Source organism: Hyperoodon ampullatus (assembly GCF_949752795.1).
Source record: "Hyperoodon ampullatus genome assembly, chromosome: 7".
Classification (NCBI taxonomy): Eukaryota; Metazoa; Chordata; class Mammalia; order Artiodactyla; family Ziphiidae; genus Hyperoodon; species Hyperoodon ampullatus.
Window position 1 is genome coordinate 49,449,927 of NC_136920.1, and position 19,363 is coordinate 49,469,289.

General features: G+C 36.6%; 1 protein-coding gene across 19 annotated transcripts in view; it reads left to right on the forward strand.

The window, feature by feature from the left end:
- DLG2 (discs large MAGUK scaffold protein 2) overlaps positions 1-19,363 on the forward strand; it is a gene marked incomplete at its 5' end in the record, with an annotated part of 2,112,028 nt that overhangs the window by 1,569,454 nt on the left and 523,211 nt on the right. For all 19 annotated transcript variants that reach the window (XM_079707355.1, XM_079707356.1, XM_079707361.1 and 16 more), the window contains one exon: positions 7,198-7,334. In XM_079707355.1, the coding sequence (XP_079563481.1) occupies positions 7,198-7,334 (137 nt within the window). The remainder of the gene's footprint in view (positions 1-7,197; positions 7,335-19,363) is intronic.

Consider the following 19,363-nt stretch of genomic DNA (forward strand, 5'->3'; position numbering starts at 1 on the left):
CGTGGGAGCTTGTTAGAAACGCAAATTTGGGGGCACATACCAGATATTCTGAATCAGAAACTCTGGGCATACAGGCTAAATTCACTTCTCTCAAATAATAGTTATTCCCCAAGGCACATACTATAGAATCCTATTCTCTCTGTAATCTCTTTCTTGTGGAGAATCCATTTTCATAGTTTCAATGACCACTGCTGTGTTGATAAGTGCCCAAACTTGTGTGTGTGTGTGTGTGTGTGTGTGTGTATGACTTCATTATAAAGAGGTGGATATTCATACCACCACTTAGACCATTAGAATTAGATGATGTATTAATTTCCTGGAGCTACCTTAACAAATGACCACAACTTGGGTGGTTTAAAACAATAGAAATTTATTCTCTTGCAGTTCTGGAGCCTGGAGGTCTGAGATCAAGAGGTCAGCATGATTGATTACTTCTGGAGAGCTCTGAGGGAGAGTTTGTTCCATGGCATTTCTTGGCTTATACATGTACCATCCTGCTCTCTGTCTCTGTCATCACATGCATTCTTCTCTGTGTGTTTCTGTGTTTCTGGGTCCAAATTTCCTCTTCTTACAAGGACACCAATCATTGGATTGGGGCTCACATGAATCCAATTTAACTTCATCTGAAATTGGTTGCATCTGCAAAAACCCTGTTTCCAAATAAGGTCACATTCACAGGTAACAGGGCTTAGGACTTCAATCTGTCTTTTGAAAGGCATAATTCAACCTATAACCACTGCCATTTGACTAGATTGTGGTATACGGAGTCAGATGGAGGAGACTGAGGAAAGAATGTGTGATACGGAAATGGAGTTAGTAACTAGAGATCACTGTTTACAAACTCCAGCTCTTACAGTAAATGAGGCTGCAGCAAGTTCAAGAGAAGATTTTTTTATTAATTTATCTTTTTAATTAATTAATTTATTTACTGGCTGCATTGGGTCCTCGTTGCTGTGTGCGGACGTTCTCTAGTTGCAGCGAGTGGGGGCTACTCTTCATTGTGGTGCGTGGGCTTCTCATTATGGTGCTTTCTCTTGTGGAGCACGGGTTCTAGGCAGGCGGGCTTCAGTGTGGCACACGGGCTCAGTAGTTGTGGCTCGCAGGCTCTAGAGCGCAGGCTCAGTAGTTGTGGCGCACGGGCTTTATTGCTTTGCAGTATGTGGGATCTTCCCGGACCAGGGCTCGAACCTGTGCCCCCTGCCTAGGCAGGCGGATTCTTAACCACTACGCCATCAGGGAAGTCCCAAGAGAAGATCTTTCTAGGATAGGACAGAAGCATGGTCAAAGCCAGAATAGAAGAAAAGAATTGATAAGAGAATTGATAAATTGGTAAGAAACTGAATATTCTAGAGGGGAAAAAAAAGGAATAATGAGTAAAATTCAATGTTGAAGGGGAAGATTTAGGTTTAGAAAAGAGGAATGATACTCACTCCTTTGAGAAAGGGTAGGTATAGACATGGAGACTTTTCACAATAAAATAGGCATTGAGTGATGCCTCTTTTTAGGCAAAAAGTATAAGTGGGTATTCTTTTTTTTTTTTTTTTTTTTTTGCGGGCCTCTCACTGTTGTGGACTCTCCCGTTGCAGAGCACAGGCTCCGGACGCGCAGGCTCACGGGCCCAGCCACTCCGCAGCATGTGGGATCTTCCCGGACTGGGGCACGAACCCCTGTCCCCTGCATCGGCAGGCGGACTCTCAACCACTGCACCACCAGGGAAGCCCCATAAGTGGGTATTTTGAGGTACATAGTCAGGAGAAAAGCTTGGAACATTGACTGTGGTGAGTTAATTAGGTGATCTGTGAGAGATCCTTAAGCAGGATTGAGCCTGCTTAGCCAGTGCCGAAGGCATTTTGAACAGAACCACTTCTTTCAACTCCAAACTTTGTCGTTTGAACCCAGGGAGAATCCAGAGAGTAAGAAAATACAGCTTTGGTCTTTAATCTCATCGGGCACTGTAGATATGATTAATTAATTATTCTTTCAAATTAAAATGAAAGACACATTTTTGGTATTTTTTTAAGCAATGATTTTTTTCTAAAGGAGAAGAGATGTAAAATAGTCTGTTACCTGTGTAGACCAGACCCACAGGTGAAGTTTTTGTTTTGTTTGGCAACTGAAATGTATGCACATTCAGCAGTTAGGTTGCCTGTATTTTCTAAAACAAAGCCTGCCAGGCTTCAGGATGTATTCTGTGTTTCCTTTAATAAAATAGGATAGTATAGTCAGAATGTACAGAATACCACTATAGTATTTTCTTTTTTTTGTAAAGCACTGAGCACCCTACCTTGCAGATCCTAGATAAACTGTGACAGAAGCAGTCTGCTTAATAATACTAAATTTTTGGAGGTGCCCCAGAGTGCCCTCTTAGTAAAGTCACATAAAGTGATGTTGAACCATGTTGTTGAATGATTATAAGACATCATGGGGATTAGTTCTTTACACCCATAAAGACTATATGGGTACATTGTAGTCACATAACTCTTTCAGGTATTGGGGTTTTTATTCTAAGCTTCCCACACACAGAATCAGCCCGTTTTCCCAAGACTTCCTCCTTCAGGCCTCCACCTTCCACTGACACCTGCTCCTCAGGCACCAAGGGGAAAGGGTGAACTGGGATCGTTCCTCGTGTTCATTTTTCACAGGAGAAGGAAAAGATTTTGCATGGGAAGAGGTTAAGTTAAAGGCTTTAAACAACGTTCAGGCATTCCTTTCCCTACGCCTGCATCTCCTGTGTTAACATGAGGATATACAATCTGGGGATATGCAGGAAATACGGAAAGAAGAACCCAGCTTTATGCACTAGATGTAATCCTGAAATTGTTTGCACATCAGGTTTGTCAAACAGATCAGATCAGTTTTTAATTGTTTGGGGAATTAGGTGTTTAAATTTCACTTGCTTTTTTCCTTTGCCAAGGTACTGAAATATCCAGTGATTTTACTTCCTTTTGTGATTTTAATACTTATATTGTTCTGTGTCAGCTTTGTTTATTACTGACACAGGTATAGGCATGTTTACTATTATTCTCAATAGCCAAACTTTCCACAGTCGATAGTGTTAGGGTCACGATTTTAGGATGAGACCTACCAACTCTTGTCACTGAGTTTATTTTATAATTGATTAGTCAATTTCTTTATCATGGACACATCTTTTCAATATTATAACCAATTCTCTAAATTGGTCACTTACCAAAAATCAGTGTTCCTTACTCAAATCTTTATAATACTCATTGTATTTGTCTTGTTAGGGACCACTCTAGCTTATCTTACTGTAAATACAGGTTTTGAGTGTTCGTTAGGCATTTTTGTCTCAATTTCCAGCACAGGGGAGCTGGAATTTTATGAGCACTGTATGATCTAAGTCAGGGCAGCTGACTCTTTAGTTACTTAGTCAGTCTGATGTATTGGTTTTAAAGATGTGTTCTCTTTTATCAATTCTGACTTAATACTGTATTCAAGATCCAGCCCAAATGCTAAACCTTTTGTTGATTCTCCTCCTGCTCTTCTAAGAAGTCATGATCCCCTCCATACTCACATATCATAGTACCATTACAGAACTTATCCTAGCCAGTTCAGTTATGTCAAGATCTTTAGGTATCTGTTTTCCAAACAACTTGAGAGCTTATTGAAAGCAGAGAATTTTTATTTATCAAGAATCTATTTTTGTAATAACTGTAAATGGAAAATAACCTTTCAAAATTACATAAAATTTTAAAAAATAAATTTGAAAAAAGAATCTATTATGTGCCAATTACTAAAGAACATAGATACGTTTTTTGTTTGTTTTGTTTGTTTGTTTGTTTTTGCGGTACGCGAGCCTCTCACTCTTGTGGCCTCTCCCGTTGCGGAGCAGAGGCTCCGAACGCGCAGGCTCAGTGGCCATGGCTCACGGGCCCAGCCACTCCGCGGCATGTGGGATCTTCCCAGACCGGGGCACGAACCCGTGTCCCCTGCATCGGCAGGCGGACTCTCAACCACTGCGCCACCAGGGAAGCCCCAATCCATTTCTTTACATTTATGTTGGCTACAGTTGATAGCAGCTGGTTATGCAATGCATGGTATGTACTCAGGAGATTCTTGTTGAATGAGTGGATATATGAGTGAGTGAATGAATGAATGAATGGATGAATGGATGGATGGATAGATGGATAGATAGGACCAGATTCGATTTTATAACACAGATGGATACTTCCACCTGTAAATAACCTTGTATTCTGTATGTAGACATAAGCTATACGTTTACCTATCATGTTGAATTGAATATCTGGAATATGGTTGAATGTTGATCAAATATTGATTATTTTTAAATGTATCCATGTTCCACCAAAGTAAGAGAAATTAGGGGAAATGTTTAGTTCTGTACCTTTAGAGCCATTCTCTGGCTCTTACTAAAAATACTTTAGCTTAAGCAGAGTCACCAGTTAAGAAGTGCTTAAGCCTAATCTTAGCGGAAAAAACGTTGTTTCCTTTTTAGCTGATATATTTATGTCTACGGTATCCACAGTGATTTCATTGTCTTGGTAAAATCTTCAACTTCAAATGTCAACTACATAGTTACTCCCTTTGTTGGACTTAACCTTGTTTATAGTGATAATTTGTTGCCTTAGCTCTTCTGTAACTCAGACCGGCTGTGGCATTTACTGTTGGCATAGTAGACGTAAATCAGATTCCCTGAATTTTCTTTAACCTTTTGTCCACAGTTCAGAATGACTTCTGTACTATTGTAAATGCAGTAGATTGATCCTAGCATGTGGCTATGAAACTTTTGTAAATATGTTTTTTAAACTTTCCTATAATCATATATAAATATGAAGTAACAGTTTTAGAAAATATGAGCTGATATATATTTTAAATTTCATAGGAAAAGCCAGTTGGGGACATTTTATCTACCCTTGGTCATCTTTCACTTGGTAAACAAATTCTTTAAATATGAGGGAAACAAATACATTTATAGAGCTATGCAATGTCAAAGCATCAATAAAGAATAATTACCCACTCTAGTAGGAAATTAAATAACACTTATTTTAATTGCCCTATCAATTTAAATCCATTTTCCATTTATTGTTAATAACTAATTTAACAAAAAAATCATTTCATTTCAGGTATCATTCCAGAGGTGTTACTTTATAATTTACCTTGCCATTATTTTTCCATTAACTAATCACTTATGCTATCTTAAGAGCAGCACATAGCCCTACTCAATATTTATTCAATACAAGGAGAGTGAAATGGAGTATTTTTAAAGTGTTTTTCATTGTTGTATAAAGTGCCAAAATTTTTTATGATTGTTTTATCATAAAAGAAGTGTGTGGTTTTTTAAAACTAGGCAACTAGGGGTGTGTGTGTGAGGGGGGGTTTAATTTCTTAAGACAAGCAAGTTACAGAAATGTTCTGTCTTCAGTTACAAATCTCTTTGACTTATATCTATCTTTCTGAGTAATTTGCATGTTAATTATTATAATTTCAAAATGGAATGAAAATATATGCTATAAGTATTGTACCAAATGTGTATTCAAATATATTCTGAGAAAGATTTTTTTTGTTCTTATACTTTTAAAGAGTCTATCAGTCATTCTTTTATAATGGCCTCATAATGATTTTTTAATAACTCTATTCTTGTTATCATTCCATAGTTTAATATAAATAAAAGTTTATGACAATATGTATAGACCCTGAGGATATTATGCTAAGTGAAATAAGTCAGACAGAGAAAGGCAAATACTGTATAATTTCACTTATATGTGGAAATCTAAAAAACAAAACAAAAGAACAAACATAAAATGGAAACAGAGTGATAAATACAGAGAACAAATAAGTGGTTGCCAGAGGAGAGACGGGTGGAGAGGAGAGAAGATATAGGTGAGGAAGATTAAGAAGTACAAACTTCCAGTTACAAAATAAATGAGTCAATGGTTGTGACATGTGCAATGTGGGGAATATAGTCAATAACCATGTAATATTTTTGTACGGTGACATATTGTAACTAGACTTATCATGGTGATTATTTTGAAATGTGTAGAAATATCTAATCACTATATTGTGTAATAGGAACTAACATAGTATTATAGGGCAATTATACTTCAAAAACAAACTCAGTCACAGAAAAAGAGATCAAATCTGTGATTACCAAGAGGTGGGGGAAGAGGACAGCGGGAGTTAGATGAAGGCAGTCAAAAGGTACAAACTTCCACTTAGAAGGTAAATAATACAGGGATGTAATATACAACATGAGAAATGTAATTAACACTGCTGTATGTTATACATGAAAGTTAAGAGAGTAAATCCTATGAGTTCTCATCACAAGGAAAAGTTTTTTCTATTTCTTTAATTTTGTATCTATATGACATGATGGATGTTCACTAAACTTACTGTGATAATCATTTCATGATGTATATAAGTCAAATCATCATGCTGTACACCTTAAACTTATACAGTACTGCGTGTCAATTATATCTCAATGAAACTAAAAGAAAAAAAAATTATATGCCATAGCATAATAAAATTCTTCTCTCAAGGTGGAAAATTTCCAAAAGACAAAAATTTTTTTTAAAAAGGAAAATTTCCATGTTTAAAATGATTTCATATTTCGTGGTTTGTTACAAACATAATACAGTCAAAGTATATAATCTATTTCTTTATTCTTTAGACTGTGTGCAGGTATGATTCGTTTGTGTTCATTCTTTATTAACTATAAGTTAATAACAGGAAGTGTCAGGAAGTGTGAAAATATGACAAGGTACCCAGAGAAGGAAACATGAAGGGCGAGCATCAAGCTTCTTTTCCTTATCTTCTCTCTGAAATTATTACACCGATATCCAATGTATCTTTCTCATGGCTCTTATCTCAGAATTTGTGGAATGTTCAAATTGCTGTACTTTTCATTCTAAAATGTCAAAAATATCTAGGTCTCTACCCAAATGACTGGCAGGACTTCTGTTCTCTATGCTAGAGTAACAACAGCAGCAACAAAGATAAGCCCATAGACTAAACGTGGGCAGGATTGCACTTGTGTTTTGCCTCATTAGCATTAATCAACAAGCTTTCAAATGTTTAAAGGACACAGTTGATTGAAGGAGAATTTGTTATTTATTATTGTTGTAATAAATTGAGGATTAATTTTTTTTTTGACTGTTGAAATGTGACTAGTAGCACTTTCTTAAACAAATACAAGGCTTTTCTTTTTCTGTTTCTTTTCCGTAGGTTTAGGCTTCAGTATTGCAGGAGGTGTGGGGAACCAACACATTCCTGGAGACAACAGCATTTATGTAACTAAAATTATAGATGGAGGAGCTGCACAGAAAGATGGAAGGTTGCAAGTAGGAGACAGACTACTAATGGTGAGTGTGACTCAAGCAGGACTATGTGTACATTTATAAAGCTCTTATTTCCCAGTGTATGACTGTCTTAGTCACTTCAGGCTGCCATAACAAAATACCGTAGGTTAGGTGGCTTAAACAACAGAAATTTTATTTTATCACAATTCTGGAAGCAGGGAAATTTAAGAGCAAAGTTCTGACCCATTCAGTTTCTAGTGAGGTCTCTCTTCTTGGCTTGCAGACAACTAACTTGCTGCTGCATCCTCACATGGCCTTTCCTCTGGGCTTGTGCTGAGGGAAAGCTCTCTCTCTTTCTCTTTTTATAAAGCCATTAGTCCTATCAGATTAGGGCTCCACCCTTAAGTCATTTAATTAATAACCTTAATTGCCTCCTAAAGACCCTATCTCCAAATACAGTCATATTGGGAGTTAGAACTTCAACATAAGAATCTGGGGGGAGGAAGCAGTGACCTTGGGTGGAAATAGAAAAGGGAGAGCAGATTTTGTGGTAAAAGATATCAAAAGTACAGGTATACTTGGAGCTGATTTGTTGATATTTTAAAAACAGAAATCTAAATTTTCACCAGTTTTCATAGTCACAGAGATTATGTGTTGTTCTTCCAGTATCATCCATCTCCTATCAGCCAGAGAGACTACTAAATCCAGACTGGTAGAGAGATGGGCTTTGCATAGCAAAGGGAACAACAGTATCTGGTTTATTGATCTGTACAGTTCTATGCCTCTCTGTGTTCTTCGGTTCAACCAGTGTAGACACAGTTCCTGACTTCCAAGAATTCATAATCTGAGTTCTGTCACATGTGCAAATGGATTCCCTTCCCCCTCTCCTTTCAGACACGGTTTCTACTATTTTATTTGCCAGTTGCTCACATGCTTCAGGAGTCTTGGGCAACGATTGACACCAACATGCAGCCACCCTTTCTGAGCCATGGAGTTATACGATAAATGAAAGCAAAATGTAGGCAATTATAAGCAGTAAAAAATTGGTGATTGCACCTAAAAACTGTTTCATCTCCATTTACTGTTTTATATTAAATCTACAGGATAATAATCAAATACTGAAAATTAATAGAAGATAGCTGTCAAGTAAGAGAAGTATATCTAGTCATATGTCTCCCTTTGTAAATTAGGATCTTGAATCTTTGTCACAAGGAGCCATTATCTCCAATACTTTCATGAGAAGTTTTTGGCAAGGATCAACCTATACAATTTCAACAGAATAGTAATTTCTAGGACATGTGCAATTTTGGGGGGTTGAACCTCAAAGTTCATTGTGCCCATGTCCCTGGACTCTAGACAGGTTGTTTGTAGTCTCACTGGGCTAATTTCATAGTTGTCAATGATTTTTGTATTGAATTATCTGGATAAGAGCTTTATAATAATCTTGATAACTAACATTTATTTGGCATTTACTGTGCTCCATGTATTTTTTTAAATGTTTTTCTGTAATGTAGTATGTATTTCTCACAACAGCCTCTTTTATATAAGCAAAGGGAAACTGAGGTATAGAGAGAAGTTTACTAACTTGGCCATGGTCATATAGTTAACAATGGACAGAAGTGGATTGCAAATGCTTGTAACCACCAAACATGGTCTTTGCATTTGTTTCCTAAAATCTGTCAGTCAGTTCTTTCCTTCCTTCCTTTAGTTATCATTCAGTCATCATTTAGTTATCATTCAGTTATCATTTACTAATTCCTTTATTTAACAAGTAATATATTGAGCACCTACCATGTCCCAGGCAATAGCCACTTCTCAGGAAGGAACTCTGTCAGCAGAAAAAGTATGGTCAAACTGAATGGGCATCATCAAGAAAAGAAGGGAGAAGACTCAAATCAATAGAATTAGAAATGAAAAAGGAGAAGTAACAACTGACACTGCAGAAATACAAAAGATCATGAGAGATTACTATAAGCAACTCTATGCCAATAAAATGGACAACCTGGAAGAAATGGACAAATTCTTAGAAATGCACAACCTACCAAGACTGACTCAGGAAGAAATAGAAAATATGAATAGACCAATCACAAGCACTGAAATTGAAACTGTGATTAAAAATCTTCCATCAAACAAAAGCCCAGGACCAGATGGCTTCACAGGCGAATTCTATCAAACATTTAGAGAAGAGCTAACACCCATCCTTCTCAAACTCTTCCAAACAATATCAGAGGAAGGAACACTCCCAAACTCATTCTACGAGGCCACCATCACCTTGATACCAAAACCAGGCAAGGATGTCACAAAGAAAGAAAACTACAGGCCAATATCACTGATGAACATAGATGCAAAAATCCTCAACAAAATACTAGCAAACAGAATCCAACAGCACATTAAAAGGATCATACACCATGATCAAGTGGGGTTTATTCCAGGAATGCAAGGATTCTTCAATATACGCAAATCAATCAATGTGATACACCATATTAACAAGTTGAAGGAGAAAAACCATATGATCATCTCAATAGATGCAGAGAAAGCTTTTGACAAAATTCAACACCCATTTATGATAAAAACCCTGCAGAAAGTAGGCATAGAGGGAACTTTCCTCAACATAATAAAGGCCATATATGACAAACCCACAGCCAACATTGTCCTCAATGGTGAAAAACTGAAACCATTTCCACTAAGATCAGGAACAAGACAAGGCTGCCCACTCTCACCACTCTTATTCAACCTAGTTTTGGAAGTTTTAGCCACAGCAATCAGAGAAGAAAAGGAAATAAAAGGAATCCAAATTGGAAAAGAAGAAGTAAAGCTGTCACTGTTTGCAGATGACATGATACTATACATAGAGAATCCTAAAGATGCTACTGAAAAACTACTAGAGCTAATCAATGAATTTGGTAAAGTAGCAGGATACAAAATTAATGCACAGAAATCTCTGGCATTCCTGTACACTAATGATGAAAAATCTGAAAATGAAATCAAGAAAACACTCCCATTTACCATTGCAACAAAAAGAATAAAATATCTAGGAATAAACCTACCTAAGGAGACAAAAGACCTTTATGCAGAAAATTATAAGACACTGATGAAAGAAATTAAAGAGGATACAAATAGATGGAGAGATATACCATGCTCCTGGATTGGAAGAATCAATATTGTGAAAATGACTCTACTACCCAAAGCAATCTACAGATTCAATGCAATCCCTATCAAACTACCACTGGCATTTTTCACAGAACTAGAACAAAAAATTTCAAAATTTGTTTGGAAAAACAAAAGACCCCGAATAGCCAAAGCAATCTTGAGAACGAAAAACGGAGCTGGAGGAATCAGGCTCCCTGACTTCAGACTATACTACAAAGCTACAGTAATTAAGACAGTGTGGTACTGGCATAAAAACAGAAAGATAGATCAGTGGATCAGGATAGAAAGCCCAGAGATAAACCCACGCACATATGGCCAACTTATCTTTGATAAAGGAGGCAGGAATGTACAGTGGAGAAAGGACAGCCTCTTCAATAAGTGGTGCTGGGAAAACTGGACAGGGACATGTAAAAGTATGAGATTAGATCATTCCCTAACACCATACACAAAAATAAGCTCAAAATGGATTAAAGACCTAAATGTAAGGCCAGAAACTATCAAACTCTTAGAGGAAAACATAGGTAAAACACTCTATGACATAAATCACAGCAAGATCCTTTTGGACCCACCTCCTAGAGAAATGGAATTAAAAACAAAGATAAACAAATGGGACCTAATGAAACTTCAAAGCTTTTGCACAGCAAAGGAAACCATAAACAAGACCAAAAGACAACCCTCAGAATGGGAGAAAATATTTGCAAATGAAGCAACTGACAAAGGATTAATCTCCAAAATTTATAAACAGCTCATGCAGCTCAATAGCAAAAAAACAAACAACCCAATCCAAAAATGGGCAGAAGACTTAAATAGGCATTTCTCCAAAGAAGATATACAGACTGCCAACAAACACATGAAAGAATGCTCAACATCATTAATCATTAGAGAAATGCAAATCAAAACTACAATGAGATATCATCTCACACCAGTCAGAATGGCCATCATCAAGAAATCTAGAAACAATAAATGCTGGAGAGGGTGTGGAGAAAAGGGAACACTCTTGCACTGCTGGTGGGAATGTGAATTGGTACAGCCACTATGGAGAACAGTATGGAGGTTCCTTAAAAAACTAAAAACAGAACTACCATATGACCCAGCAATCCCACTACTAGGCATATACCCTGAGAAAACCATAATTCAAAAAGAGACATGTACCAAAATGTTCATTGCAGCTCTATTCACAATAGCCCGGAGCTGGAAACAACCTAAGTGTCCATCATCGGATGAATGGATAAAGAAGATGTGGCACATATATACAATGGAATATTACTCAGCCATAAAAAGAAACGAAACTGAGCTATTTGTAATGAGGTGGATAGACCTAGAGTCTGTCATACAGAGTGAAGTAAGTCAGAAAGAGAAAGACAAATACCGTATGCTAACACATATATATGGAATTTAAAAAAAAAAAAAAATGTCATGAAGAACCTAGGGGTAAAACGGGAATAAAGACACAGACCTACTTGAGAATGGACTTGAGGATATGGGGAGGGTGAAGGGTAAGCTGTGACAAAGCGAAAGAGAGGCATGGACATATATACAGTACCAAACGTGAGGTAGATAGATAGTGGGAAGCAGCCGCAGAGCACAGGGAGATCAGCTCGGTGCTTTGTGACCACCTGGAGGGGTGGGATGGGGAGGGTGGGAGGGAGGGAGACGCAATAGGGAAGGGATGTGGGAACAGATGTGTATGTATGACTGATTCACTTTGTTATAAAGCAGAAACTAATAAATAAAAAAAAAAAGAAAAAAAAAAAACTGAATGGGCAAAAAATGTGGCATTAATGACTTCAGTCAAAGTTGCAACTAAGAGTTTTTGACTTCTTTACCACTTGAAGTCACTACAATTTTATTTTTATTTTTTTAAACCATTTTATTGAGGTATGATTGACATGTAAAAAACTGTACATATTTAATATATACAACTCCATGACTTTGGGAATAAGTACATACCCATGAAACCATCACCACCATCAGGGCTATAAAGTTATCCATCACTTCCCAAATTTTCCTCTCACTATCATTATTATCATTATTATTTTGTGTGTGTATGGGGTAAGAACACTTAACATAAGATCTACCTTCTTAGCAAATTTTAAGTATACTGTACAGTGTTGTTAACTATAGGCACTAGGCTGTATAGTAGAACTACCATTTTCATTCTCAGGACATTCTGAATTTTGTTTGCTTGGTTTTTTTGCCTTTGACGTGAAAGTTGGTTCTTTTTTTTTTTAACTTAAAGCTCTTTTGTGTGTTTTTTTAATTTCATTTATTTATTTTTGGCTGCATTGGGTCTTCGTTGCTGTGCACAGGCTTTCTCTAGTTGTGACGAGTGGGGGGGCTACTCTTCATTGCAGTGCACTGGCTTCTCTTTTTGTGGAGCACAGGCTCTAGGTGCGCGGGCTTCAGTAGTTGTGGCACACGGGCTCAGTAGTTGTGGCTCACGAGCTCTAGAGAGCTGGCTCAGTAGTTGTGGCGCATGGGCTTAGTTGCTCCGTGGCATGTGGGATCTTCCCAGACAGGGCCCGAACCCATGTCCCCTGCATTGACAGGTAGACACTTGATCACTGCACCACCAGGGAAGTCCTAAAAGTTGGTTCTTATGATATTGTGTCTTCTGAAAGAGAAAAGTGTTATTGGGATATAAGACAACTTCTCTCTAACAACTTCCCTCAAGAAGACAAATTTTATTGTTTGTGGACTTAGGAATAAAATAAACTGTGATATCCATTTTCTACATAGTGCTAAATTGAAAAATGAAGAGGACAGCTTCATTCTAAAGTAGTGTGTCATAGCGACTGATTTTCCCTTTGGCTCATTGTTCTGTAAGAGTTTGGATGTAGACAACTCTTCTGGACCTCTTCTGTTATTTCTTCAACTGCTGCTATTATAATATCATGCGAGATGTCATGTGCTGATTTCTTGAAGCTCTGTTTAAATTTTTAGCGTTATATTCAAATTCTTAAAAAAAAAACTCAAAGTCTAAACAATTCTGTCAAAGGATTTTCCAGGCACCATGCAATTTTTCCATTGGCATTTTCTTGATATTCATTGTAGACAAAATGATTTCAAAAATAGCTGTGACATAATCCTTAACTGTTTTGAGTTTTAAAGCATAGTTTTTAAAAAAATGAAGCTTCAACAATCATAGGTCTCTCTCCTCTTACGTAAGGAAAACATAATTAGTACTTTCAAGGCAACTGCCAAGCTGAATCTGGAAATGAAAGAAAATGATTCATTTTATAAAATTCTGAAAGAAAAATGAGCCTGAGGGAGAGCATAAAATAAAAATCCCAGAAGCCACCTCAAAAGATCAATTATCTTGCTTCAACCAAAAATATTTATTAATACTGTCCTTCTGTCATTCCTTTCCACCTCCTCTTCCCTTTACTACCCTACATTCATGTCTTCATCTTTCTCCTCTTCTACTCTCCTCCCCCAAAGGAAGTATGAATAATTTAGATTCTGTGATTTACCAGCTGTACTACACTCTATTTTTCTATAAATAGGTTTTTTCTAAAACAATTTGTACCACTCCCTTCTCTCAATTCTTAGGAAAAATTCCTCCATATGTTATTCATTCATAGTTCTGTAAGTAAGCTGATCGAGAATAAAATTCCATTAATTTCTTTAGACTTTTGTGGATAGATCACCATAATTCAGGAAGTCTCCCAGCATCTACACTGCAGTGAGAACACAATCTTTTTTTTTTTTTTTTTGGCGGGGGTGGGAGTGGGGGATCTTTAGTAATAAACCTTTCAGTTTCTCAACTGAAATAATTTTAATGTTGGACACCATCTGAATCATACCATATATACTGGGTACTTTCTTTTCCCTAAATACTTCTTATATGTCAGAATTGAAAAGTATCTATCTTAGATATTATATTATTCCAACTCTCATTTAGTACATCAGAATCCCACAGAGAAGCAACCGTGTGAAATAGTCCCTCACCTCTGCTAGAACTCTCTAAGGATGGAGAACAGAATGCCTCGTCAAAGCTATCCATTAGATACTAACCATCAGTAAAAATGTTTTCCTTAAAATTATATCAAAATATGCTTCCCTATACAGCTCTCCCTTTAGTAAAGGTCTCTCCCTTTAGTAAAGCTCTCTCCCTTGGAAACACAATGATGAATATGAATTCCTCTTCCACATTTGTTTAAAAAGCTATGTCTTGCCATTTCTCTACTTCTCAGTCTTTTAAGATGTTTTACACTTTTCCTCTCACTCTTGCACTAAATTTTATCATACATCCATTTATCCTCTGAAAATAGATTACCCTTTTAAAAAACTTCTTTTGATTCTTCAGAATGTTATTCCCCAACTTAAAAGAAAAAAAACAGGCAATATTATTGCATCTGACCTTTACATTTATTCTACTGTAAGGAAAAATTATCCTGCCTAAAACCTTTGCAATAAGCCCTTTAGTGTTTCAAATAAGATGACTTTAATGTCAGACCTCTCTGATGTTTCATGGGTCACCCAGATGCGTGGTATATGTTCTCTTTATCAAAGTAACAATTTTTTAAATTTCCCCTGCTACTGGCACTTATTATCATTCATTAGAATTTGTTTGTTTTGTTTTGTTTTTTTATTTTTTCAAATGACAGTGACATCTGATTTTAATGGATTGTACCAGTAGCTTAGTGTTGCAATCTCAGACTGAATAGATTCCCTCTTGGCCTTGAACTTCATAGAACAGATGGTCAGAGGTTAACAGTTTTGATAATTTTCTAATTCTTTCATATATTTTTACACACTCATTTTTATTAAGCTCTACCATGCTGATACATAGAGCCACATATATTACAGAAATGTGATCTTCTTCATCTTTTTTCTACACAATACCAGAAACTTTGAATCTAGGGTCATCTAATTGTCTTCTCTAAAGGGACAACATGAACTGTTAATTGGCAAAGCCCCTGTCACATTGTGATTTAAAGTTTCGAATCTTAGTCTCTTTTTTCCATAACCTTTGCTTGACGTTTGAAGAAAAAATTGTCAGTGAGAGACCTTTTACATCTTTTACAGAAAATAAGTCTGTATTTTTTCTTTGCTTAAAGGGAAGCTGAAGACAAGAGGAAAGGTAAATGAGGCATTGAAATAATATGGAAAGACAATGGACTCAGAGATAGGATATCTGGATTCAAGTCCTAGGCAGCCAGCATTAACTCTACCTAACTGACCTTGGGCAAGTCATGTTCATCTTTGGTCTTTTGTTATGTCCTCAATACCATGACAGCATTGCCTTAGATCAGTGTTTCCCAAGTGTGTTTTAAAATATTAGTCTCATGTCTGTATCACATGAAAAGGATCTATAGTCAAACTGAAATTCTACAACCTGTATCTCACCTCTCTTGTAGATTCTCAACAAACTTTAGCATATATAAGGGTCTATGAAGTCCTCCAGTCAAGGAACTAATTTAACTTTGGTACCCTAACTTTCAAATATGTTTTACTGTGGAACTTTTTTTCTTAAGTAATGCTTATGAAATACCTAGAACTAGTGTTCACTGGAGTCACTCTTGGATGTACTATGTGTGAGCATCTCCTATTTTTATTCCAAAATGTGCATCCTATTGTAAGGACATTAAATAGATTTAGGGAAGATGAGTAGAAACAAGATAATTTTCTGAATGAGTATTAGTTGTGAGGACCCACTATCACCTTGTTTCATCCAAATGTCAATAAGGAAATCATCCTGAAGACCATGCAAATATGTAGGAGTTATCTGAATAATGAAGAGGGTTTTAAAACACTTTCATTGTTTAGGCCAACCTTAAATAAGAACCAAAAGCTATAACTGTCCCTGCACATGGCTCTTTCCTACCACCAACACACTGCTTCCTCCTTAAGATCTTTCACCCACAGCACCTCCTCACTTCAACACTTGAGAGATGGATAGGGCAGTCATTACTGCTATTCTTATTTTCCGGAAGAGAAAGTTAGAATTCAAAGATGCAAACATTTTTCCAATATTACATAACTAATACATTGTGAGATGGGATTCAGACCTAGATATCAATTTCCTAAAGCCACATTCCTTTCAGCTGTTTACTCAACCCCCCTGGTTCTCGATCTTGGTTACACATTTGAATCTCATGGTAAGTTCTTGAATGCTGTGGATGCCCAGGCTTCAATCAACCTTGAATAATCAAAAATCAAATCAGAATCTCTGGAGTAGGAACCATGCCTCGTTTCCTTTTTTTTTTTTTTTTTTTAGTTTTCCAAACAATTCTGATATGTAGCCAGGTTAAGAACCATAATTCTACCTTGACCTAATCACATCCTACCCCACTCTGCTGCCACTCCACTGCTTCTCCTGAGGGTGACTTCTGAGGTAATGGTCATTCCATCAAGCTGGTATAGCATCATTTAGCAATTTCCAGTCATGGGCTAAAAGGCATTAGAAATAGTTCACCCTTCAGACTCTGTCTTCAGTAGTTAGATTACCTTCTGAAACACCAGGGGAAAAAATTTTGGGATAATTATTTCTTGGACTCCCTTTTAATTTGTCTCAAATACAATAAAATTACACTATAATGCAAATGCAATGATATATTTTATTTAAGTGTTTAAGGGCTTTATTTATAAAGGGATTTTATATACAGGGTTAAAGCCTTCCATTATATTGTTTATTTCTTTTGCTTGTATTCAGTTTAATAACCCTGTTTATAGAACTTACTCTATAGTCATCATATATCGGTACCTAGTATAAAGCGGTGGTTTTAAAATTCTTTAACAGCACACCCCATCAGTAAAACACAAAAAGTTGTCTTTAACATATGTATATTTCTCTACTTTAGATTGCATTCATATATTGTTATGGTAATATATACATTTTATTTTAAACCATACACAAGAAATAGAAAGATGAAGATCGATGTGATAAATATTAATAGAAGTTCAAATATTTCTTCCTGTACCCAGCTGATTGCCCTGGGGTTCCTATCATATGGTCCATTTGGTGACCACTGCTATAGAGGAAGCTGGAGTCAATCAAGACGCCAGTGGCACTTGCTCTCTCTCTCTCTCTCTGTGCAATGAAAGGTGAAGAAATGCATTAATGGGACTTCCCTGATGGTGCAGTGGTTAAGAATCCACCTGCCAATGCAGGGGACGTGGGTTCCATCCCTGGTCCTTGAAGGTCCCACATGCCGCGGAGCAACTAAGCCCGTGCACCACAACTACTGAGCCTGCCCTCTAGAGCCCGTGAGCCACAGCTACTGAGCCCGTGTGCCACAACTACTGAAGCCCACTCACCTAGAGCCCATGCTCTGCAACCAAGAGAAGCCACCGCAATGAGAAGCCCGTGCACCACAAGGAAGAGTAGCCCCTGCTCGCCTCAACTAGAGAAAGCCCACGCGCAGCAACAAAGACCCAACGCAGCCAAAGATTAATTAATTAATTAATTAATTAATTTTAAAAAATAAATGCTACATAAATAATTTTTTAAAAAAAGAAATGCATTAATGATTAATGGAGGAGGAAGAAATTTGGAGCTCTTATGTCCCTTATAAGCTGATGTGAGCCAGTGTTCACATTTTGTACCAGCCTTTCATTCTTCTATCCCATGCCTGACACAGAGTGAGTGTCCAGTAAATGTGTATTGTTGGTTGAATGACCTTCATTCCTTATCCCTTCCTCTCTGACTCAACACAACTGTAAAATAGAAGCTCAACACAAATGCCTCATTCTTCCTATAACATAGGGAATTTTGGTTGCTTTTCCTTTGATATGCCACATTGTTTTCTTAACTTATTTAGTGGATTGTTTCAACATTTATTAAGTGCCTACTGTTTACGCTGTGTCCGCTGGGGGAATACAAAGATGAAAACGATCTAATCATTGCCCTTGAGAAGGTCGGTCTTTGAGATGGAAAGAGGCACTGCAGGAGTAAGTGTTGTACGAGATCAGTTTCACAGAAAGAACCCTGAACAGGAAGAAACTATTTCCAGCATTAGGATCAGCAAAAGCACTATGTCTGATTATGATGTTTGATCATTATTTGTATACTGCTTTATGTTATACAGTGTCTTTTCAGGTTCATGGTATCATTTCTTTCTCATAAACACAAGTAAATCAACAAATAAATCAATATTATCCCCATCTTACATGTAAGAAAATTAAAACTCAGTAAATATGTTAACTGGCCAAAATTCATAGAACTAGAAATTGATAGCAGATCTGAGTCTGCTTTCAAAATTACCCTCATTATATACCAGGTTGCCTTCATTTCTAAAAAACACCTTGGTTTAAAATGTGGCTATTATTTCTCATAAATTTAAGTAAAGTCACTGAGCATGAGAAATCAACTTCCTTCTTTCCTATTCCAATTTTCCATTACTCATGAGATCTTGCTATGTGTGTCTCATAAAGAGGTCACCGCACTTAGTTTCTGTTCTCCCTTACTTAAGGTTTTTGTTCTTATTCATTTGAAAAGTAGAGTTAATTTTGTTCTAACCATAACTAATTTTGTTCTAACCATAATTAACCATAGTTAATTTTGTTCTAACCATCTCATTGCTGAAAAGATGAAAAATAAGAAAATATTTATTATCCAGAGATAACCATTATTAACGTTTCTCATGTATTCATAGTTATTTTTAAAACAAATTTTATTATAGCAGTTCATTGCAATGGACTGCAGAGATTTCAGTCTTTGGTTTATGCATATTTATTTTCATACCATTGACACTACTACATTAGATTGGCCCCCTTTTTAAGTTATTTTGCAATATGATGATCATCTACTTTGTCTTCTCTTTTTTAAAGTTAACTTTGGAGTTTGTGATGTTTTTTTCCAGTGTTTCTAGAGTCTCACATTTCCTTATACTATGTCTTAGTACAATTTTTATGTCCCTAATACCTCCCAGTTTGTCTCACTACATTGCTATTCCTGAATGAATATGGAAAGGTCAGTATGTTGCCATCTGTACATT